Source organism: Aythya ferina (genome assembly GCF_964211825.1).
Source record: "Aythya ferina genome assembly, chromosome: 2".
In the NCBI taxonomy this organism is placed as follows: domain Eukaryota; kingdom Metazoa; phylum Chordata; class Aves; order Anseriformes; family Anatidae; genus Aythya; species Aythya ferina.
The window spans coordinates 49,939,789-49,964,459 of NC_140297.1; the positions used below are offsets into that span (position 1 = coordinate 49,939,789).

Here is a 24,671-nt window from a genome sequence, read left to right on the forward strand (position 1 = left end):
TGTCACTGAGAGGAAGAGAAAAAAGGGTTTTAAAGGCACTTTGCATGTAAGTACTCATGAAACAATACTGTTATTCTCACGCAGCAGGTAGTAAGCAACAGACACAGACAAAATGACTTAGCAATGCAAAATAAGCTCCAGGCATCTGGTAATTGTACATTTTTCTTTTAAAACCCCTCACAACACTGAATTGCACTGGGTCAATCTGACCTGTTCTTAACTGTGTTTGTAGTGGTAGGAAATCTTTGTGACTCACAGTTTCAATTAGAACAACATTTTTGACTGTTCAGGTATGGAGTTGGGAGGTGGAGGTGGGGTTGAGGAGGGAAGAAAAAAGAAAATAAAAAAAAAAAAAAAAAGAAGAAAAGACAAAAAAAAACTCAAGCCTAATCAAAAGAACAATAACAACAAAACTCCTTATTTGCACCCACTTCGTACCCCAAACGCTCTCATTTTCATGAATTGAACTGAAGTTAGAGTGTTTTCAAAGTATTTATACAAAAGGTGTGTTTTCATTATACAGCCCCTTTTATTTATCACCTATCTTTCTACCTTTCTTTGTAAGACATACATAATTATGGGTCTGTGGAAACACATGATTCAGAGAAACACAAAATATCAGATTGGAAAGGACCTCAGGAGGTCATCCTGTCCAACCCCCCTGCCCAGGCAGGGTCACCTAGAGCAGGTTGCACAGGACAGCTTCTGAGTACCTCCAGGGAGGCAAACTCCACCAACTCTCTAGGAAATTTGTGCTAGTATTGCCATCTTCATGATGAATGAAGAAGATCGCTCTGACTCAGCTCCTCAGAGTTTTTGCCAAGTGATTCTTCATATGACATCTTAAAATCTGTGCTCTGCACCTGGAACACCTGTAGAAAGGGCGGAGAGAGCCAGGCACTTCTGAATCAAAAAAAACAAGCATGCAATCAACAGGAATAGGCATACTTCCTGGCTCTAGCAGAGGCCTGTAGAGCTAGGCACCCCTAGAAATGAACTACACATCTGCCACTAGGAAGGCAAAAGGTGACATCGGCCTCCAGGTGTTGCTCTCCTCTACCAAAACTGGATACCAGGGTAGTGTGAGGGTAGTGTGACAAAGAGGCCCTGTAGAGGTCCTGATCTTCCTAGAGATCGGAATTTGCCAAGAGGCTTTGTGTTAGCACAGCCCCTTTGCTGGTGAAATGATGTATGGAATAATAGAATCATAGAATATTCTGAGTTGGAAGGGACCCGTAAGGATCATTGAGTCCAATTCCTGCCACCACACAGGTCTACCCAAAAATTCAGACCATATAACTAAGAGCATAGTCCAAGTGCTTTTTAAACTCTGACAGGCTTGGTGCTGTGACTACGTCCCTGTGGAGCCTGTTCTAGTGTGTGACAGCCTTCTCAGTGAAGAACCTCTTCCCGTTATCCAGCCTGAAATGTATGTAGCACTGTCATGGGAGCTACCTTGCAAGGGGCTTAAGATTCACAGGCAGCTGAAGTCACAGGTTGATTAACATCAGCATCACTGTGCCAAAATGAGCACATCCTGGATGAGGCTTATTAGCCATGCTCTAAATTTAGCACGGCTTCAAGGTCAAACATGTACTGTGACCACCAGCTCGGAGTACCAACAAAGCATGATGGTTCCACCATCGAGTCTGCTCTCATCATCTGTCATCTTTGGAAACATTCTATATGTAATGATTTGGTCAAAATCAAAGGTCCGAATCTTGCACCCTTCCTCAGGCTGAGTAATATGTATTCTTTGTTCTTATGACTTAAGTGTGCAGTCCCATGCATTAAGCAAATGCTTTAGGATTCATCTGAAAGAGTTTTGTTGAGAAGTGTATGTAAAATAACTGATGCCTATAGACAAATTTTGTCTATCTATAAAACTTCTTGTAGTTAACAATACAAACAACAACAACAAAAACAGCTTACCTCCCCACACTAGTTCTACTGCTTGCAGTTAAGTGTAACCCATAAATACCAAGGGATTGTCCAAATGTATTATATGTTTCAATTGTAAGAACAAGAAAAAAGTATTACTTTTCTACCACACATTGTATTTCATAGTGGTTTACAGCTGGAAAGAATAATGAAAAAAATATATATTTCTTTGGCTTATCAGAGGGAGAGAGCTAATACCTGCCAGCAAATCCCATTATGATTATTATATACTACTTCAGATTGGATTCATTCATATATTGCACAGATATTACTAATAAGACTTCTTGCAACCATATGTGAGTCTTTGCAAATTGTGATCAACCTCAATGCAGCTGCCACCAGGTAATGGATTAATAAGATGATGATATTAAATTAATTAATTTCTCCTTATCTGCTGCTGCTCCTGATGTAACCTTTCTGGATTTCAATAAAGCTTTTGATACTGTCTCTCACAGTATCCTTCTGGGAAAAAAATGACCAGAATACAGTTAGATAAAAGCATAATAAGATCGGTGAACAACTGGCTGATGGGTCACAGAATCACAGAATTTCTAGGTTGGAAGAGACCTCAAGATCATCGAGTCCAACCTCTGACCTCTGGGTCAGGCCAGAGGGTTCTTGTAAATGGGGTTACATTGGGCTGGTGACCTGTCACTAGTGGGGTTCCCCAGGGCTCCATTTTAGGACTAGTCCTCTTCAGTGTTTTCATAAAGAATGTGGATGAAGGACTTGAAGGCTTTTTGAGTAAGTTCACAGACGATACCAAATTGGGTGGAGATATTGGCTCTGTTGAGGGTGGTGAGGCCTTACAGAGAGAACTGGAAAAATTAGAGAACTGGGCAATCACCAACAATATATATGAAGTTTAACAAGAGCAATTGCCAGATTCTGCACCTGGGAACGGGCAACCCTGGCTATATGTACAAAAAGGGGAAGAGATGCTGGAGAGCAGCCCCGTGGAAAGGGATCTGGGGGTTTTTATCAACAACAAGCTGAACATGAGTCAGCAGTATGCTTTGACAGCCGATCGTATCCTGAGGAGCATCAAGCACAGCAGCGCTAACCAGTCAAGGGAAGTGATTGTCCCACTCTACTTTGTTGCTGGTGCTTCCTCATCTTGACTACTGTGTGCAGTTTGGGTGCCGCAGTAGAAGAAAGATATAAAGCTGTTAGAGAGCATCTAAAGGAGGGCAACAAAAATAGTGAAGGATCTAGAGGGGAAGATGTATGAAGAGCAGCTAAAGTCACTTGGATTGTTCAGCCTGGGGAAGAGGAGGCTGAGGAGAGGTCTCATTGCGCAGTACAACTTCCTTATGAGGGGGAACGGAGGGGCAGGCACTGATCTCTTCTCTCTGGTGACCAGTGATAGGACCTGAGGGAAGGGCTTGAAGATATGACAGGGGAGGTTCAGGCTGGATATCAGGAAAAGGTTCTTCACCAAGAGAGTGGTTGTGTACTGGAACAGGCTCCCCAGGGAAGTGGTCATAGCACCAAGCCTGTCAGAGTTCATCAAGCATTTGGACAGACACGTGATCTGATTTTTTATTTTACTTTATTTATTTATTTATTATGGTCCTTTGGGGTCTCAGGAGTTGGACTCGATCCCTGTGGGTCCTTTCCAAGTTGGATATTCTATGATTCTATGACTTACAGAGCAGTTCCGACTCTACCATTCTGCACACACAGTTCTGACTCAGACTTTCACAGAAAAATGGAAGGAGCACCAGCAGGCTTCATTTATCAGGAATAACTTTTTGTTCATGCTCTTTCACCTCTGGCACCTAGGCAAACTAAATCAGCTGGTTCTATTGACCCCACACATTTTGTGCAGGCTGCCGTGGAATTATGATAAATTTACTGAAATAGGATAGATTTGCTGTAAATTGAAATTAAGTGAGGCCTTGAAATAAAAGCCTTCAAAGGATTAAAAATGTGCGCATTTGTTCAAAGCAAGCAAACTGATTCACTCAACTCTGTTCTGCAGATATATACTATATATATATATATTTATACTATATATTGGTTTCAATGCAATTCTAAGTGCGTCAGCACAAACTTATCCAGTTAAGTCAGTCCTGGCAGCACTTGTCCAATAAACAGTGTAAATTCAGTTACAATTAAAATATCTGAATTAATTTGACTGTTTTTTAAAAACAACCAACTAAACAGGTAAATTTTAAAATGCTGGAAAGGTTATTTAAAAGTAAGTTATTTAAAAATAAGAGGGATAACCCCTAGTCTAGTCAAGATTATTATTTTTTTATTCTCTTTTTAGTGTACTATAGCCAATAAAATCTTCGGCTTGGAAAAACAAGAGAGGGTGGGAAAGAATTCCATTCTGACCTTTAACTGAACAGATCATCTGATTGAATCTCCATACCCTGAAAAAATGAGAGCAAGAGTGTGTGTTAACAAGAGAGTTTCCTTTCACTAGGCAGGGCCACAGTAGAGATACATTTCCTATCATCTCCCTCTTGTTTATACAGTGTGTTTATAAAACTACTGCAATTCCCCACTTATTATTGGGGTCTTCCCATTACCAGCTAAAAGGGTATTGAGGACTCACTTAGGGGAGTAGTGATCACTAAACAATGTGAAATCTCCATCTGTTCAGAACCAGCAGCAGCTTTTCTTTAGGTAAAGATAAAGAGTAGTATCACAACATCTGCTAAATGGGAAATGCTTTCCATCTTGTCTTACTATGAAGACAAGTGATGTCAAGGAATGCTTTCACCAAGAAATTGAATTACAGTTATCATGCTATGAAGTCATGCGACTGTCAGTGAGATCACTGATGGCACAATATAATGCAGCACACAATGAAAATTTGAAAATGAGGGTAAATCTGCCATTATAGGAAGATTTGTCTTATCTGGATAGTTTTTCTTCTATCAGTTTTTATAAGAATACTTCAAAACAAACAAACAAACAAACAGAAACGGGGGAAAAAAAAAAAGGAAAAAAAAAAAGATAAAGAAATTCTTAAAGAAGCCCACAGTAAAAACCATCCTGAAAATGCTATCTTTTGTGGGGGAATTGAAGGTATGAATTAGAATGGGCATCTCCAAAAGAGACAGCAGCCAAATCCTTTCTAAAGGAAATCCATTTCTGAGCCTTTGAAGTGCACAAAAGACATCTCTATTTTGATTTCTGAAGCCACTTTGAATAGTACTTAGCAAGAATTCAAACACACTGTACTTAAGCAGTGTGACACCTAGAAAGCAGGTATAATGTAAAACTGTTTCATTAAAAAACTTGTCGCATCAGGATCCAAACAGAAAGTAGTTTTTTCTGGAATGAACAAAAATTAATGTGCATGATCTGTTTTTCCATTGTCTTCTCTAAAGGATGTAGCCCAACTGGACCATAAAATTGGGCACCAAAAGGATATTTGAACACACACTTTGCTCAGGTCACTGTGAAGTTAGCTATTCCTAATTTTCAGGAAACAACACTGCAGAGAACTCCACCTTTACAGTTTTTTGAATGGAAATAATTTCTTCCTTTATGCCTCCCTTTGGATGATGTACTCAGATGGATCATTACTTTGCGGCATTTATATGTAATTGAAATTATACGTATGTTCAAATGGTATTAAAATCAGAAAGAACAGATACTGTTTTCAGAAAGTTACTTACACTAGACATTAAAACCATTTTCATCTTTTAGGCATACACACTTCCTGTCTTCCTGAAAATATTTAAATTATGTTTTCATAGGACAAATCACCCAACTGTGCTTCCAGTGAAACAGAAACACATTTCTCTTTCAAATAAATAAATAAAAATAATTGAAATGGCATACACGCAAATAATTGTTTCTTTTTGCTTTTTTACATCTCTTCTTCCTCATTATTCCATCATGTTAATGTTTTCCATTTGAAAGTTTGATGAAGTTGAAAAAAGAAACTGAGTTTAGCCTGTCTTTACCTGACTTGTGACCCATTGTTCCATTGTTTATAATCCTTTATTTATAAATAATTATAGATATATGAAAAAAAAAAAAAAAAAGTTTTCCCATTGCTTTTATTTGACTTCTATGGACAGCCATGACCTCTGTCCCCTGCTTCTAAAATAAATGTTTGTTCCAAAAATATGCTAACCATCTAGTATTTTGTTTGCACTCTATTCAGGAGCTTGCATAAATATTCAAGATATACAGAGAAAGAAGGGAGCAACATGCCTGATATTCTACTTTATGTTACTGGGATTCCTTGCGGGACTGAAACAACCTCTTAGCCATGGTTGTTTCACACGCTTTTACAGACCACTGCTGGCAAGCCATGTGAACTCTGGAAGCTGAGTCTTTTCTCCTTTCATCTGCCCTCCTTCATTACATGGATTTCCCTTATTGTGTGCCACCTACCTACACAGTGCTCTGCCTGTCAGCACTGCTGACTGTGTGCCAGCCCGCTTTCCTTCTGGTTACTTTTTCTCACTGTTCATTTGCCTGTCTCCAGCATCTACCTGCTCCCCTTACTCTGTATACTAGCTCTTTTCTACTATTGGCCTGCTTATTGCAACTCCCCAACTAACTGCTCTTTCCCAGTCCTTATATATGAAAGGGTAATATATGTAAAAATCTTTCAACTTGCCAGCTCAGCAGTGTTACACCTGAGAACATGCCTGCCTCTTATGCAGTGAGAATACCTATTCCATTGCTTATCAGATTAATGAGCATTTAGCTAAATAAGACTTTCTCCAGGAGGCCAGCTTCAGTGTGTGCAGGAATGCTAATGACAAGGTGGGGAGATAACAACTCAGTACTTCAAGCAACCGAGCAGGTACTGAAGACGGAAGCCTACCCACTTGAGACAACTGCCTTCACATCTCAGTGCTGCTGGGGGTCCACAAGTCACAGCATGTAAGGAAGTAATTACCTGCAAAGAAACAAAGCCTACACAGTCACACTCTCTGTTTCCCTCATAAGCATCTAACTGTTACCTTGGCGTTGGTTTTTAATGATGGATTATCCCTTTTCACATGCTATCAGCTATCAGCCAGGACTCAAGTTGACAATTCTTCAAAGTGGGGATAACATAGTTTTAAATCCACATCATATAATGCATTCTCAGGCACTATGAGTACAGAAACAGAAGAGTTTTTTGTTTGTTTGTTTGTTTGTTTTTGACAGGAAAGAGCCCACTCAAGTTTGCAGGAAACTCTTTGTTATTTCTAAAAGCCCTGCACATCAGGCCTGTCAGATCTTCCATCATAAGTCTCTCTCTGTTCTCCCATTTGCAATGCATTCTAGTTCAAAAGAGTACCAAAGACAAAATCTGCAAAGGATACAAAGGGAATTAGAAATATAAATGCACCTGAAAGTTGATTGCACTATCTTAATGCTCTCAAACTACTTCTCAAATTCTCTGTTCAGCTGCTAACTGCTCCCTAAACTGCTCTCTAAGTGGTTGTTGTTGTTGTTGCTATGGGTTTTTTGTTTGTTTTGTTTTTCATTTTAGTTTTATATCCTTGCTTTTGTTTCCCTTTTGGACTATAAATTAAAAGGACTAGACTTTCTATTCATATAGCACGTTGCAGAAAACAGATTCAGCCTAAAACCTAAATTTAGCCACAAATCAACATTTAATTTATATACTATTTTTAAAAAATTATAGGGAGCAATTGTCCATCACTAATATTTATAGCCATTACCTTTATCACATTTTGAATACAGAAAACCTTTCGGTATTAGTTAAAACTATTACATTTTTCTTTTTCTCAGCCAAAATTTTCTCATCAAAATCAGGAGATCACCTGATCTCCTCTCTAGACACTTCTTAGAAAGCAATTGGCAATTTGTAACACTTACTAAATTTAAAAAGTTAATTGCTATCTAACTGAAGTAGCTTATTATACAAGTACTGGGACTATGCATATCTGCCAGTTGAATACACTAAAGCATTCCATTTAAGCAATTTAAATTAAAATATCATTTTATAAGTTGTTTTGATTGTGATTGCATATTGAGATTTTAAATAATTTTGATTTAATTTCAAGGGAGATGGATTCATTTTGTATATTATCAAATTGTAATCATTTTTGTGTGATTAACATTTAATTTATGTCTCTGCTCTTAGCACTTTCTATTGCTACAGTTGTAGCTGTATTACACTTTTTGAAAGGCTAAGTGTTCCATGCAAAGCACTGTGGAGATGGAGTAGCAAAAAGCATGATGAAAATAAATGAGACTTGGAGCTCCACAAGCAATCCTCTAGTAGGATATCTCTATCATGTTTTATCATACAGCCAAAGAAACATCTCTGTAATGGTAAAAAGGCTTTGTAATCAAGACAATTAAAAATGTGGGAGTAACAGAATCACTTGCTAACCAAGACCAAGACTACCAGAAGACAGCTCTGGATTAGTTCTCAGCCCAAACCTTATATATTTAGGAGACAGTAATACAGACAGAATGGATGTAACATTATACTTTCTGCAGCACAGATGGGTGCTTTCTCCTTTGCTATTCTTCAGTGTCTACTTCAGGACTCACATCCATTTTGAGAAATAATAAGACAGAACATGATCCACTGCAAATATATTATTCATTACTAGAATTACTATTATTCATTACTAGGCATTTAGTTTTGTTTGTTTGTTTTGGCAGATGCTCTTTTTGGAGGGGGAAAGGGCATATGAAATCAATGAGTTATCAAAATAGTGAATACTTTGGCCTGAATTTGGTAAATGGCTGTAACCAAATTTGAAAAAGCAGAAAAAAATGTCAGAAGCATGAAGATAAAACATTTTTACGCTTCTGAACTGAACCATTTTCATTTCTCAGCAAAGTTCACAGAGGGACAGATTTTCAAGTCTTCAAGGAGTATTTGAGGTGAATTGCCTGGAAATAGTCCAGTTCAAATAACTTGGAGTGCTTATGGGAGGATGTTAGAAATATACATCTCTGAATATGCTTTCAAAGTTAAAGGACTACTCTACAATTCTTGAGAACCTGGTTGTTAGCAAACTGCTGAAGAACAAGTACTGACAAAGAATTTAGCTTTTGCCTTACGTTGAATTTCACCTAGGCAAATATTTCATAATGTAGACAGTAACACTTGTGGTCAGTACCTCTTTAAACTGAAGTGTCCTAGGTAATTGCACACTTCCCCATATCTTTTCTGAAGGAAATTCCGTTAGCAGCAATCTGATTGAGCTCATCAGAAACATGTGCCAAGCAGGAATTTACATCCTGTCTTTGTCTCAGGAGTTGATTTGAGTTTACAAATTTGTTTTCCTTGCTGAGGTTTATAAATGAATCCATAGATGGTTTGTCAGTGTGTATTGTTTTATTATTATTATTATTATTATTGTTATTGTTATTATTATTTATTTATTTATTTATTTATTTTTTCCTGTTGTCAGCTCTGGGTTTTGGAAGGCTGCTATGAAATATTCCTACTAATAGCTCTTTTGAGCCTTTGGTTAATGTACTCCCACACACAATAGAAAAAAAAAATCTACAAAGTAACAGCACTAATATGACAGTTGGAGGTAGTTTGAAAATGACAGTCTTTATAGTGAGCAGTACAAGCAGGAGCAACATAATCTAAAGGGTAGACTGCTTTTAAAAAAAAACTTCATATGCAAGTTGCAGCCACCATATTTAAAGGATATTCATTCATAACATTAAAATGGGATATTTTTTGTGTGTTTTCATGTATGTACATATTTTTAATGATGGAAATTTTCTAGAGTAAGTTATAGAAGAGCTAGCTTTAAGGACGTTATTTGAGAAGATTTTTACATTTTGAATAGCAAAGTCAGAATATCAAGAACTATCCTGGTAAGTTTACCAAGAATGAGATTGGTCTGCTGTGAAATTAGATATTTTAACTGAGTATCTCTCAAGTGCACAAGGTTAAACTAACTGTCTCATATATAGTTTTGAACAGATTTTCTCTCCTAGGAAAAGGGTAGAAAGAGCTTAGGCAGTCAGGGGTCCCCTCACACTCAGAGTGAGACACACTCCTGGAACAGGCTGCAATAGGTACTGCTGTAGGATCTACTGAAGGTGACCCATTAATCAATCATCTCAATAACAACTTCTCCATTTAATTGCCTGACCAGCTGATAGACCTTTCTAATCAAAGTGGAGACACATATTTCTACTCAGGGCACTGACCCAGATAAAGAAAAACTAAGGGCATCTAAAGATCCATTCTGTCCCCTAAATGTTCATGGATAGCTTCAGGTTGTATTGTGTCTTGATCCGTTTATTTTTATTATTATTTTGTTATAGCTGTGTTTCCTTATTTTCACAGTGTAAGTAGCAGAATGCTGCATATACAGAGTTGAAAATATCTGTATTTTTTCTTTATTTCTTTAAGACTTTATTTCTTCTTTCAGAGTATAGGACATACCAGATAAGCTTTTTGTTATTAAATTTTAAATAGAGAAGAACTGAGACTAAAAACTTGCATCTGAACCTCTCTGAAACTTAGGGAGAAAGAACTCCTCATTTTCATACTTGGATACATGTTTTCTCTGCCAGTTTTCACAGATATACATCTGCCAAATCTGCCATGTCTTTATGAGATCTATATTTACACCATACTTCTTTCTCTGTGACAAGCTCAGCTTCTTCAGATGTTATTTTTTTATCAAAATATTAGATTAAAATATCCTTCAGAAGGCTGTGTAATTTTTATCAAAGAAGAATGAAAGAACTTCAGAACTCTATTACAAAAACAGGCTTCCCTCAGTCCAGACTGCAGAACCCCAAATGAATAAACAACAGGGAAGCAGGTAAAATCTTGTTTAAGTTTAATAAGCATTTATAAACACAATTTCTGTCTTACCAGTGTCAAGCTTTGATTTACACCTACAGACAAACCTGAAGGATTAGACTCTTCAGCCTTCTCTGCTTTTAAACAAGTTTTACTTTAAAAAGCCTGTTTAGTGATCTTAACCAGCTAACATCTTCTCAATTTAATGTGGATCACTTTGCAGTAAAATTCCAATTGTTTAAATGGCCATGCATTGAAAACAAAAAGTTAGTGTAGTTTATTTCAGTGAATAAGCCCCATCTGAGACTTTTGAGTTTGTTTAAACTTAGACACCTCAATCTACATAGGATGGAAAAAGGAAAATCTAATACTGGAAAACAAAGCGAATGATCTTCAGTCTGCACAAAAAAAATACAAGTGGAATTGATTGCAAAGGGCCACATCCTGAGCATCCACAGTGTTGCTAAGTGGGCTGAAGATGCTGGCACTTTGTAGCTCTGAGAATTTGGATCTAACAGAAAATTTACTGCTTCTCCTTTATCCATAAAAGGTGTTGCCATATTCCACACTTCTGTGCTCACTGGTTTTGCTGTCCCTCTTACAGTGAGGATCTTAACCTAATTCCAGATTTCTAGATGGCTCCATGTTCAAAATGGACAGGTGAACCTAGAGAGCATTTGCTTTTTCTATAGCATCTAGCATTTGTTGTATCTACAGAAATTATATCCCTGAAACCTCTTAAAACAAACAAACAAACAAACAAAAAAAAAAACACTTTATTTTAACGGAACTAAGAAACTTCATTCCTCCACCTTGCTTACTCTTTAGTGCTGAAACTTAGTTTTTAACACAAACTTTGCAACCTCTAAGGCTGTTACTCCTAACAAGGTTTAGTGTTTCATGGGACAAGCTTTTACCTTAATTTTCAGGTCCTTTATAAGGCTGTCTGAACTAACTCAACAATATAAGGTCTGAAAGAAAAGTAGGTATGTAGAAGTCATCGTTATTCATTCTGAGTACCACCTAAAAGTCTCTGAAGAAATTGCAGTTAGATGGATACTCAGAAAAGAGCTGGTAGTAGAGGTAGCTGGTACAGTACTGCCAGTACAGCAAGTAATTCAGCAGAAAATGTTCTACATCTTCTTCCATGAAAGACAACAGAAAAATCCCACGGGACCATCCATCCATGACCTTTTTTTTTTTTTTTTTTGAGGATGTAGTATTATATTACCAACCATTCCTGATATTCCATGATATTCAGCTCATAGTTTTACATTAATCTTACTACCACTTTCTGACATTTATTCTTTAATTTACTAAGGCAGTGACATTAGCCACAGACATTAAAGCCTTATGTAAAGGACTTTTCTTGACCTACTGTGAGGAGAGATGCTGAAGAAATTACCCTCTGAATATAAAGTTACTACAATCCCAATCCCCAAAGCTTTTGAAGTTAATATAGACTTTTTGCTCTAGTTACACATACTAAATTTTCCAGAAATTCCTCTAATACAAATATGTATGTGTGTGTATATATACACACAGACTTTACTATCTTGGCAAGGAAGCAAGGACAAAATAGCTAATAATCTTGATAAAAGAAAACAAAATCCATAAAATGCTGAAAAGCTATCTTCTATTGTCTTCTTTTCCCTTTCTTGAAATGTTGTCATTGTATAAAAGCACAAGAAGAGCAGCTCTGAGAAACAAAGCCTTTCCTACAACCACAGAACAGGATCAGAGTAGGTAATCAACATATCAGTCCTCCCATTTTATCCCTGTGTGATAAGTTCCATATCCAATTACTTCCCTAACCTTCTGCCAGCTCGATTAGCAAAAGTAGCAATGGAACTAACATAACACACCCATAACACACCCATCTATCCCTTAGAAATTACAATGAAAAATAACATGTCTGTTTCAGGTAGGCCAAAGAGCAGTTATCAGATTATTGTCACCTTCAGCTTCTGCAAACCAAGACCAAAAGGGGTAAAAATCTGATGACGAGCCCCTTCCCTCAACCAGTGCTTCAAGGGAAAAACCAACAGAAGCTTGGGCCTAATAAACTGACTGTAATTAGCTAGTTGGCTAGAGAAACTTCAATACATGAAAGGACTGAGGAATAGAAGGGGAGAAGGAGAAATAAAACAAAAAGTCTGTCTGTGAGACATCCTGTCTCAATACCTCTTAAAGGTAATTTTTAGGACATTTCCCAGCTGTTGAGCCTGTAATTAGAGGAAGGGCTAACCACCATGGTGGTGGCCCCAAGCTGGCAGACCCAGGTGACCATGCTAGGCAGAAGAGGGCCTTTCCCTCCAAGGGGAAGGTCAGCCTCCAGGGCAGTACTGTGGGGGGGGTGGTGCAAGGAAAAACATCAGGTGACTAGGTGAGGTGGTCACGTATGCTCACCCATGCCCCACCGCCCTACCTCTGACCATGCCACCTGCACCCGTTGTCCAGCATGGCCCCTGCTAACCTGAGGTAAAATAAAAATAAAAATAAAATAAAAATAAATCAGGTTTCCCAATTTGCAAAACACTTATAACAATGAGCTGTTGCTGCACCTGCTTCCTTAGCATTGAGCGAGCAGTGGAGCACACCTCCCACTGCAAAGGCACGGCTGGCCTGTGATGATTAACTGCCAGGGAACACAATAGTCAACATCTGAACTCTACGTGTGCCAAGTAGCATGTTTTCCCTGTTTATCTTGCACAGCGAGTTTTTTAGGACGGCTTTTTACAAAGCCCATGCCTACTCTAAATTCCCAGACGGTGAGTCAGCTGCAGTCCCCGGTGAACCTGTGCAGCCACGTGATGCGGGGTGAGGAAACTTCACCTCGTGGAGGGGTCAGGCAGGCTTGCCACAGCAGCACGTTCTGGTTTTGAAAAAACAAATCTGTTTCCTACCACCACTCTGTAGCACCAATCAGCAAGTAAACAACTTGTGGAGGATTGCATTCAAATGCTTGCTGTGCCTCTGCTGTTCTCTGCTCAGCTTCCTAGTCTGAGAAAGCAGACACTCTTCCTAGCAGAAGAGTGTCTGCTTTTCACAAATGCTCACAAGTTTATCCTCATGGTACAGAAGCATGCTTACCCATTTTTTTAATGAAGGCTGATGAATCTATGTACGTTACAGGGCTCTCATCTTAATTCTTCAGCCACCCAAGCACTCAGACTGAAGTGTATGGATGTGCTGTCTCCAAGAAAACACAACACAAATGGGCCTTCAAGGTCATGAGAAGCCAGTCAGAAACCAGAGCAGCCCTGAGGCTAGGGAAATTCTGGCATGGTAGAAAGAATCAGCTAAGCAAGAAAAAGTCAAACACTCTGCCAGCCATTATCATATGAAACACAGAGAGTGAGCTACAAACACATCCTACAGCATTTGCCATCTCAGTGAGCACCTTGTTAGAAGTGAAAAGTATTAAGGTTAGGATAGTTTGCACCACCCTTCCATTTCTGTAGCATATAGCAATGATATATGCAATTTATTTTTGTGAAGGCAATATGGATAATATTCTGTAAGGACATCACAGCATGATAGAAGAGGGGAGGGGCAATCATGAAAAGGGAATTTATTGTCATTGCTAAATTTGGCCTCAAACTGCCTAGAATAGCACTTGTAAACTGCAAGGTGGATCAGAAAGTGAGCACGTTTTTCTTTTCCCTCATGCTGTCGAGTGCTTTCTGTCTATCCTTCATCACAGGTGTACATTATCTTCAAACCACTGCAGTGTCATGAGTCTAACTGCAGGCAATATCAAGTAAGAGCAAACTTAAATAGCAGTGCTATCTTGTCATCTGTGACACCACTGCTTCAGTGCCATGCTTCCAGCCAGCCTGTGAAGTCCCTCCCAGGTCTGCTCCATGCTCCTCAATCTCCTCAATGTTTTTCTACCTTGTTCTCTGGCAGCTGAATTTTTAATTCTCAGAGCTTGCCCTGTTTTGCAAGTTGCTGGGGCTGGAGGCATAGGGGGAATAAGAAACAGGTCCAAGATAGAGATATGATGGGCAAGACGGCTAGGTAGAGGGCTAGAGGATGGTCTAGGAAAAAGGTAACATAAAGGGATCCACTTCTTCAGGACATCCATATACTGCATACTTCCACCATTGCATGACAGTCTTCCAGTGACATCTCGCCTTTTACCTGCATGATCAGATTAACTCATGAAGATAAAATATGATTGAAAAAAAACTCATCAACACCCAGAAGGTCCACTTTGACCTTCTCTGAACTGTTCAGGCACAGGCAATGACAACACCAGGCAGGCTTAACTGCAAATTTAAATGAAGCTGGCGATGCAGCAGGAGGAAACTGTCCCTGGTTTGTGGCTTTGGGCCTGCTGTTGGTTCACCTTGTCTTAGAGAATCTTTTCCCTGAGACTGGCCAAACATCGTGCTGGCCTCCATGCCAACACCAACCAGAACAGTAGCTTGACTTACCACCATGTATACCCAGTGACCCCACTGAAGCAGGACTACCCAAATATTTATTTAGTAATTTCACCAGTGAAAGAGGGAAAGAGCACCCTGGTGTCTTCATGGATCTGTCCCTGCCTTGAATCCCACTAAAACCAAGGTGACAGAAGGAGAAATACTCCTCCTCTAACTTTGGTGGATCTTGAAGTAATGTACTGTTTAAATTTCTGTGTATTGATTTACCCTCCTTGTAATTCTGTGTAGGTTTTATTATTTCTATTTATTAAAGAGCCAAAAATAATTAAAGCTTTGTCTGTAAGCTGAAAGAAGTTTTGTTTGTTTCCTTTACCATGAAGCACCTCTTGCCACCATCTCATCTCACAGGCAGGGTAAGTCTGGACTCTGCTGAAATGCATGAGCTGCAGGCTGAGAATGCTAGAGATTTTCCCCACAATGCCCACAACGTTTCTGTGACTGATTATGTCATAGCTTGTTTTTAACAAATGTCAAAATGTAAAAAATCAAGCTGTCAGTCCACATACTAAGCCCTTCTTTGCAAAACAGAGGACCTTTATGAGGAAGCCAAAATTCACAGTACAGTATCATAGGTGTCCAGTGAGTTGTATGATGGGTATACTGATTACCCCAAGGTTTTCTTTAGGGAAAATCATCTTGGAAGTCATGATCCTCATTTTCAGTGTTTGTTCATCCCAGAAGCTTTTCATTTTATAAATGAACATATGATTTAATTTGAAGTCATGGTACGGAGCCTAGCTTGTTGAATGGCCATTTTTAGAAAGCATTGGTAGCATAACAGAGTTTTGTTTTGGTTAAAGATTTTGTGGGTATTTTTTGTGGGGTTAAAGGTTTTTGTGGGGTTTATTTATTTATTTGACAACTACAGCAGTGCAAACTGGTGTATTAGAACACCTCAGTCATGTCATTATTTATATTGTCATGGACTGTCACAATGATTGGTGTTCAGAAAGGATGTGATGAAATGTTTATGTGTAAAATAAATAATTGTTTTGTCTTTTTTATTGACAATTTGCATGGTATAGCTTAAGCTCTTTCTGTGGGAGAGAGAGGGTGGGTTGTTTTGCTTTTAGCTCTCTAGCTCTTACAGTTGGTCTGATCCTGCTGAAACCCTTGGGTATTTTACCACCCTTGTGAACAGGCCTGGAGCCAATATGTCTACAAATGTAACAACAGAAGCCACAAGCCTACTATGAGCTTTGAGCAGGAATAATTCCATCTCCATATATGAGACCTTGCTCAGTTTCAAAACACGTCAGCATTAAGCCAGATTTTGCGCAGACCAGCTAAGTAAGAGCAAAGCTCCTTTTAATTGTGACATAGTGCTTTGATATTACAGTGTCAACAGCTGTTTTTCAGAGTTCATGAAGCACATTTGGACTGTTCTCTTTGCTAAATGGTCGTACAGTGGTATAAAGCTGTAGCTCCACCTCCTCAACTCAAAACAAGTTTCTTCCTTCTCCCCTGTGGATATAAGGGTTAGGGGCCAGCAGAGCTCTGGGTCTACACTGGACTTGAAGATAATATAAAACAGATATATTGTTATATGCAATAAAAACTGTAACAGCATTTCCCCACATGCCAATCTGATTCCAAACTTGATATGTTCCATTTTAAAGAAAGGCAAGGGGGTATTTTGAAAAATAGCTGAAATGTAATGGCGTTGACCCCAGAGAGGGCTCTCATCTGAGTATGACACAAAAAGACAAACTATTTTTCTAGTGTTTGTCCTTTACCCATCTCATCTTCTTAACCATGACAACAAACCCATTCATCAGAGCAAGCAGGATCAGCCTATCAGCTTTTGGAGGTGGGTGTTCCTTTACAGTGCTTGGCTGGAGGGGGTGATACTTCCTCTAAAGGCTCTTTATCACAGATGACTATAAGGCAGTCCCTGGAGTGTGAGAAAACAGGAGCTGTAATTGAGCACAGAGGAACAATAAAAACTGCATGAAGCTTCTGTCTTCTTTCACAGCCGGGGGGGGGGGGGGGGGGGGGGGGGGGGGAATAAAATACGTGCTTGATTTTCACATGCCTTCCACCTCCTGGATTTCCCTCAGTAGTTCCCAAGGCAAAGGAGAAGGAAGGTTGTATTTAAAATGGAGGTTAAGAGATGCCCTGGAGCATATTTAAATTTTGTTACTTGTCTTTATGAAAACCTGTACATTGTAACATGTAACAGGCCATGGGCATCCCATTGTACTCTCTCTTCCCCCTTCTCTTCCCCTTCCTACATTAAGGGGATATGAATTCAGAAACATGCCATTTTCTCTCTGAAAAAATAAATAGGAATTGAAATGATGCCTTCATCAAGCACAGATAGGTCAGACTAGCCAGAGAGTTAATGTACACTTACGTAAAATTTAAAATATGTGCTTTCTAAAACCCACTTGTCAAAGGATAGATGCTTACAGCTAAGGAGTCGTCAAAGCTTCAACTCCAACACTGATGTATGCTGGTGTGAACAGTAGGACAACAGTTGCAGAAGAAAGCAGGCAATGAGGACAAGCCATATCACAGCCATTTTTATGCAGATTTGTTTCTCCAGCTGGACCGACTCCTTATCCAAAGCAGCCTTCTTTGGCAAAACAACTGTACATACAAATTAGGCAGTATTTCTTCACAACAGTTTCCTAATCTAACTCAAAGCTAACATTTTTTTGTGGTATTGTTTCCCTCTGGTCATCTTGTCATACACTTGTTCTTTATGTTCAAGTAAGTTTTGGCTTCCTTGCTTCTTCCATGTTTCTTAGAAGCAGGTAAAAGCTGTGCACACATATTTTCCTTTATATATCAGCTTGAAGATAAAAAGTATAGCTAGGAATTTCATGCCATTTGCAGGTATAGAGGCAAATAAAGAAAAAGTGAGTAATAATGTTAGCAATAAGGGACATAGCTATAGATAAGACAGAGCTTTGTAATTATCTTTTTAATGCATAATGTTATCCAGATGAAGAGTTTGTAAGGGAGAACCTTGTCTTTAGTTATTATGCTAATTAATGATTTTTTTTTTATTAAAAGTGACAATTGATCATTATCTAGGGATACCTAGGGAAATATCAATAGCCACACTGGGTAAACCAACGGGTCAGGTAGTTCATTGCCCTCTTTCCAACTGTGCCCATGAACAGTTTTATACAAAATATAAGAAGAGAGCAAGCATATATGATGTTCACCTTGATTGCTCTCTCATCTACCAAACTTTTTCAGTTGAGATGTCCTTAGCCAACTGGAGTTTCTTTGTATTTGATAAACCTCAGTAGAGTTCTGCTGCATGAACTTGTCCATTTTCACCTTCCTTTTAAATATTTAACATTCATAATATCCTTTGGCTACAGGTTATATAGATCGTCTGTGTTGAGCAGAACACCTCTTGTGCCTTAATTGGAACTCAATTCCTCCCAGTTTCCTCTACTGTCACTTAATTCTTATGCATTCATTTAACACTCAATAAGCAAAAGCTAAAAAGCAGAATGAGCAAGGCAAGTTTTGAATTTGTGATGTGTTCTGAAGAAACTCAAATCAACTCAACAGCATTGTAGACTGAGGTATGTAGTCTTTAGCTAGAAAAAGTGACGAGGGGAAAAATACCAGCCATACTCAAAACTGATGACATGAGTCTTAGAGCTGCCAAAATTCAATAGCTACAATTCACTCACCAAAATCTTCTAATCAAATGACAATATATCAAGGAACCTAATGGAGGATTAATGTTGTATGACTTCAAGAATATCTTTTTGCTTATTGGATTATATATGGCAAGTAATAAAGAAAAACTTTGTTTTGGAGATGGTTCTAATATCATACAGAGATTTGCATAACATTTAGGAACACCATGAAGAACTGTAAATCATTCTGTAACATATATTCACAAGTTTATGGGTTATAGTGTTCCTTTATTTAAGTATCCAAGTATCAAAAACCAGATAACTGTCATTTTTCTTGGTGATGTCTGAGTTACAAAATTTCCAGAGTGCACTCTTGCTAAGTCATTAGACGAAGTATGAACAAGGGATAAACCAAAGATAATCTTTCCAGTATACTGTGAAATTGTGCTGTAGATATTTTTTACCACCAAAACAGTAAATCTGATATAAACTGATCTGAGTTCATAGTGGGGACAGATTAAACCTGCTCAACAGTCAGGTTCACAAGAGTGTGGGACTGAGATATCCTAAACAGAAAGTATTCAGGTGGCCATGGAAACATCTGGTGCTCCTTACCTCTCACAGAAGAGTGATCTACATATATACATGAGCTACATTTCCTTTTTAATGAACAAAACAGTCAGCAAAGACAGGAACCAAAATTCCACTTCAAATCACTCAAAGTTATACTCAATTTGTCTATTATGTTACAGATCTCTCCCACATTTATGATTCAATTTAGGAGATAATGTCAATGAAATTGAGTGTTGTGGCTGGATAATAGACAGGTGCTGAAAGCAAAATGCAAAAGAGAAGAGAGATATTTTCAGAGAAAGAAACTATTTTTTTTAATGATAAAAGTTTGGTTCTATTACTGGTATTACTATTGTATGAACTGATATGTTATCATTTGTGCAAGGGAATATGTTTCTTCTTTCCATGACAAGCTGAAAGGAAAAAATTTGCATTCATATGTCATTGTATTCAACTGAAAATCTTCATTCTTCTTAGCCAAAAGATAGACCAAGTCAGTGAGGGCTTAGTCTGTGTTTCAGCTTCCCAGAGCTGGAAAAAAAAAAAAAAAAAAAAAAAAAAAAAAAAGGTAAAAAAAGATATAAAGATATAATTATCTTTATAATTATCCTGTTCCACCTCCTTATATAATTACCTTAACATAAGTTATAAAGATCAAAATCTTTAACTAGAGTCTACCCAAACCAGGCAACCATTCAGTTCTGCAGAAGTATTCAATTCAGGATCTGGCTAAGACTTGCTGGCTAACACTGAGTATATATAGTAAACTTCCTACAAAGATTTGAATGAAAGGTTAAAAAAGAAGCATTGGGGTTTTAAATTTGAGTGATCAATATTTAGAAAAAGCAAAAAGTACATAGGCCTGGAAAATTTAATTCAGGACCTTTATGCATGTGCTTTACATGATAAGTTTGTGTTTTGTTTTGTATTCTAACAACTTGATATTGCATTATTATTTGCCATCTCTGCTCCTTTCCCTCTATCTCCATTTCTTATCTGTTTTCCCTTTTAGTTTTTCCCCTAGTCTAATTTATGATTCCATCTATGATACCTTTATTTTTTTTCTAAATCTTATTGTTCACTGAAGCAGACACAAGAAAAGTCTCTGGGGTCTCAGTTCTCATGTCAACCAGCAAAACGACAGAGCCACATTAGCTTCTGCTTCCCTGTCTCAAATATACTCAGTCACTTTGCTGTCATTTAAAATAAATAAATAAATAAATAAATCCATCAGTTAGGAATTTTAAGAGAATGCAAGATGTGTTCCCTGCAGTTGAATCTGACAGCCAGACTTTAACAAGTCTTGGGGAATCAACATTCCTCCCTCCCTCCCTCCCTCCCTCCCTCCCTTCCTTCCTTCCTTCCTTCCTTCCTTCCTTTCTTCCTTCCTTCCTTCCTTCCCTCCTTCCTTGCATGCCACAATAACACACCTTAAAAGTAGCTGTTCTCTAGTTGCCATTCTTTGACTTCTTGCTCATTATGCAAAACCATGACTACCATAACATGGTGAAACAGAAGTTGACAGCATCTTTACATGAGATTTCTGGCTCAGTTTCTGGTATTAAAGTAGCATGGTCTAGAATATAACTTAGTCCTCTTTGCCCATCAGGATTCCTCCCGTTCTTTTAACTTTCTTTCCCTACCTTGCTGGTGACATCTTGTTTTAGAAGAGTGTGAGCAATATGAATTCAATAGGTTATGGGTCCTAATGTCAGCACATTGCAGACACTAGAGGAATACTGTGACTTCTAGATAGCCCTTGTTAGGATGGGCACTGAAGGTTTAAGGAGTAAGTGATATCCCAAGGCCAGCTAGTATTTCTTGCCATGTAGATGCTGTCAGATATCCTAGAGATACCCTAATGTTCTGTACTGTCAACACAGAGTAATCACTCCAAACTTGGGTCTCTATATATGGTTCAGCACTTTAGAGGGCCTTAAAATCAGAAGAATCTTGAGGCTCAAAAATGTAACAGGCATTGCTGAGCACAGCTGCTAACCATTAGGCCTCCACTCCCTATCAAATTATAGACACATGTTTTTCCCGTACGTTGGGAATCAGCTATTGTAATAGCTTTTCTCTCTCACAATATCCAGCCTCCTCTGCTGGCTGCTGTCTAGTTTGAGCATGTGGATTAGGTTTCATCAACAGAAACTAATGTCTAAATTGGACACTTCACACAGGTAGTCATTAAAATATTTACAGGCATGCCACAAAGTGAATTAATTAACCCTAACATTAATGGAATTCATCATAGATAATATGAGTATCCTGAAACAGCATCTATTACTTTCAAATTACTCCTGCAATGGGAGATTTCTTTCTGCTGTGGCCTTGCCTTCACATTAGACACCATCATATCATAGAATCATAGAATATCCTGAGTTGGAAGGGACCCTCACGGATCATCAAGTCCAACTCTTGACACCGCACAGGTCTACCCAAAAGTTCAGACCATGTTACTAAGTGCACAGTCCAATCTCTTCTTAAATTCAGACAGGCTCGGTGCAGTGACCACTTCCCTGGGGAGCCTGTTCCAGTGTGCAACCACCCTCTCTGTGAAGAACCCCCTCCTGATGTCAAGCCTAAATTTCCCCTGCCTCAGCTTAACCCCGTTCCCGTGGGTCCTGTCACTGGTGTTAATGGAGAAAAGGTCTCCTGCCTCTCGACACCCCCTTACGAGGAAGTTGTAGACTGTGATGAGGTCTCCCCTCAGCCTCCTCTTCTCCAGGCTGAACAGGCCCAGTGACCTCAGCCGTTCTTCGTACGTCTTCCCCTCCAGGCCTTTCACCATCTTCGTAGCCCTCCTCTGGATACTTTCCAACAGTTTCATGTCCTTTTTATACTGTGGTGCCCAGAACTGCACACAGTACTCGAGGTGAGGCCGCACCAGCGCAGAGTAGAGCGGGACAATCACCTCCCGTGACCTACTAGCGATGCCGTGCTTGATGCACCCCAGGACACGGTTGGCCCTCCTGGCTGCCAGGGCACACTGCTGGCTCATATTCAACTTGCTGTCTACCACGACCCCCAGATCCCTCTCTTCTAGGCTGCTCTCCAGCGTCTCATCGCCCAGTCTGTATGTGCAGCCAGGTTTTCTCCGTCCCAGGTGCAGGACCCGGCACTTGCTCTTATTGAACTTCATGCGGTTGGTGATCGCCCAGCTCTCCAACCTATCCAGATCCCTCTGCAAGGCCTTTACACCCTCATTCGAGTCCACAACTCCTCCAAGTTTGGTGTCATCAGCAAACTTGCTCAAAATACCTTCTATTCCTACATCCAGATCGTTTATAAAAATATTGAAAAGTACCGGCCCTAAAATGGAGCCTTGAGGGACCCCACTGGTGACCGCCCGCCAGCCTGACGCAGCCCCATTTACCATAACCCTTTGGGCCCTGCCCGTTAGCCAATTGCTCACCCATCGTATGATGTTTTTATTTAGCTGTATGGTGGACATTTTGTCCAGTAGGATCCTATGGGAAATCGTGTCAAAAGCCTTGCTGAAGTCCAAAAAAATCACGTCAGCTGGTTTCCCTTGGTCCACCATACGGGTGATCTTATCATAAAAGGAAATCAGGTTAGTTAGGCAGGACCTACCCTTCACAAACCCATGCTGGCTGGGACCAATGACTGCTTTGTCCCCCAGGTGCGCCTCAATAAGTTCGAGAACCATCTTCTCCATGATTTTACCAGGCACTGACGTGAGACTGTTAGGCCTGTAATTGCTAGGGTCTTCTTTCTGACCCTTCTTGAAAATTGGCACAACATTTGCCAGCTTCCAGTCTACCGGGACCTCTCCCAGTTCCCAGGATCGTTGAAAAATAATTGAGAGAGGTTCCGCGATGACGTCCACCAGCTCTTTCAGCACCCGGGGATGAATCCCATCCGGACCCATGGACTTGTAGGGATCCAGGTGGAGTAGCAAATCCCGCACACGTTCAGGGTCGGTTGGGAGTTTGTCATCCCCACCGTCCCGGTCCTCCAGCTCAGGGCACCCTGGGTCCCGAAGCCCATCATCGGCATTGAAGACAGAGGCAAAGAAGGCGTTAAGCGTCTCTGCTTTGCCTATGCCATTGTCTGTGAGGAGACCTTCCCTATCAAGGAGCGGCCCTATGTATTCTTTAGTTCTCCTTTTTCCATTCACATATCTAAAAAAACCCTTTTTATTTTCTCTCACAGACACAGCCAGCTTCAACTCTAGGTGTGCTTTGGCCACACGAACTTTCTCCCTACAAACACAAACAGCATCCCTGTATTCTTTCCATGACACCTGGCCCTCCTTCCAGTAGCGAAACACTCTCTGTTTCCGCCTAATCTCCATTAGAATGTTCCTGGTCAGCCACGCCGGCCTCCTGCCCCGCCTGCCTGACTTGCGATATTTAGGAATTGCCTGATCTTGTGCTTCTAGGAGGCATCGCTTAAAGAATGACCAGCACTGGTGGACATCGAGGCCTTCAAGAGCAGTTTCCCAGGGGACCTTGCTGACTAGTTCCCTGAGCAGCCTGAAGTCCGCTTTCCCCATATCTAGGGATGAGGTTTTGGTGGCACTTTTCCTTCTGTCACCGTAAATTTTGAACTCAACCACTTCATGGTCGCTATGACCAAGGCGGCCACCAATCACCACATCTCCCACCAGACCCTCTCTGTTTTCTAGCAACAGGTCTAGGAGGGCTCCTTTCCTAGTTGGCTCCGTTAGCACCTGCACCAAGAAGTTATCATCTAGGTGCTTCATGAACCTCCTGGACTTGCTCGTGTCAGCCGTGTGGCACTCCCAGTTAACGTCTGGCAAGTTGAAGTCCCCCATAAGGACAAGGGGAGTTAATCTCGAGGCCTCTCTTAGTTCTGTAAAGAATAATTTATCGGCGCTATCGTCCTGGCCAGGCGGTCTGTAATAGACTCCCACAACGACATCCCCTTTATTCGTTCGTCCCTTGATCCTTACCCAGAGGCTCTCAACTTTGCCATTGCCGACCTGAAGTTCCACACAGCCCAGCCCCTGCTTCACATGCATCGCCACCCCACCACGTCGCCTACCCTGCCTGTCCCTCCTGAAGAGCCTGTAACCATCTATCGCAACACCCCAGTCACAGGACTCATCCCACCAGGTTTCGCTTATGCCGATGATGTCGTAGTTGTGGGACTGGGCCAGGACTTCTAGCTCATCCATTTTATTCCTCATACTGCGTGCGTTCGTGTAGAAGCACTTCAGGTGCGTCTCCTTACACTCAGCACCTTGTGGATCTGACCGAAGGACCTCACTGGCACACAGCCCCTCTGATTCTAGCGTACCATCCCTTAGGTCTTCACCGGCGTGCCTGGTTTTAGCCCCTTCCCCCTTCGACTCTAGTTTAAAGCCCTATCTAT

General features: G+C 40.0%; 1 protein-coding gene across 1 annotated transcript in view; it reads right to left on the reverse strand.

Moving 5' to 3' along the window:
- Positions 1-754: 754 nt before the first annotated feature.
- Positions 755-24,671, reverse strand: part of LOC311431390 (uncharacterized protein) — a 541,797-nt gene continuing 517,880 nt past the window's right edge. Inside the window, exons 4-5 of the mRNA XM_084508854.1 lie at positions 4,285-4,322; positions 755-872 (exon numbers count right to left, since the gene is read on the reverse strand). Of these exons, the coding sequence (XP_084364980.1) occupies positions 844-872; positions 4,285-4,322 (67 nt within the window). The 3' untranslated portion in view covers positions 755-843. The remainder of the gene's footprint in view (positions 873-4,284; positions 4,323-24,671) is intronic.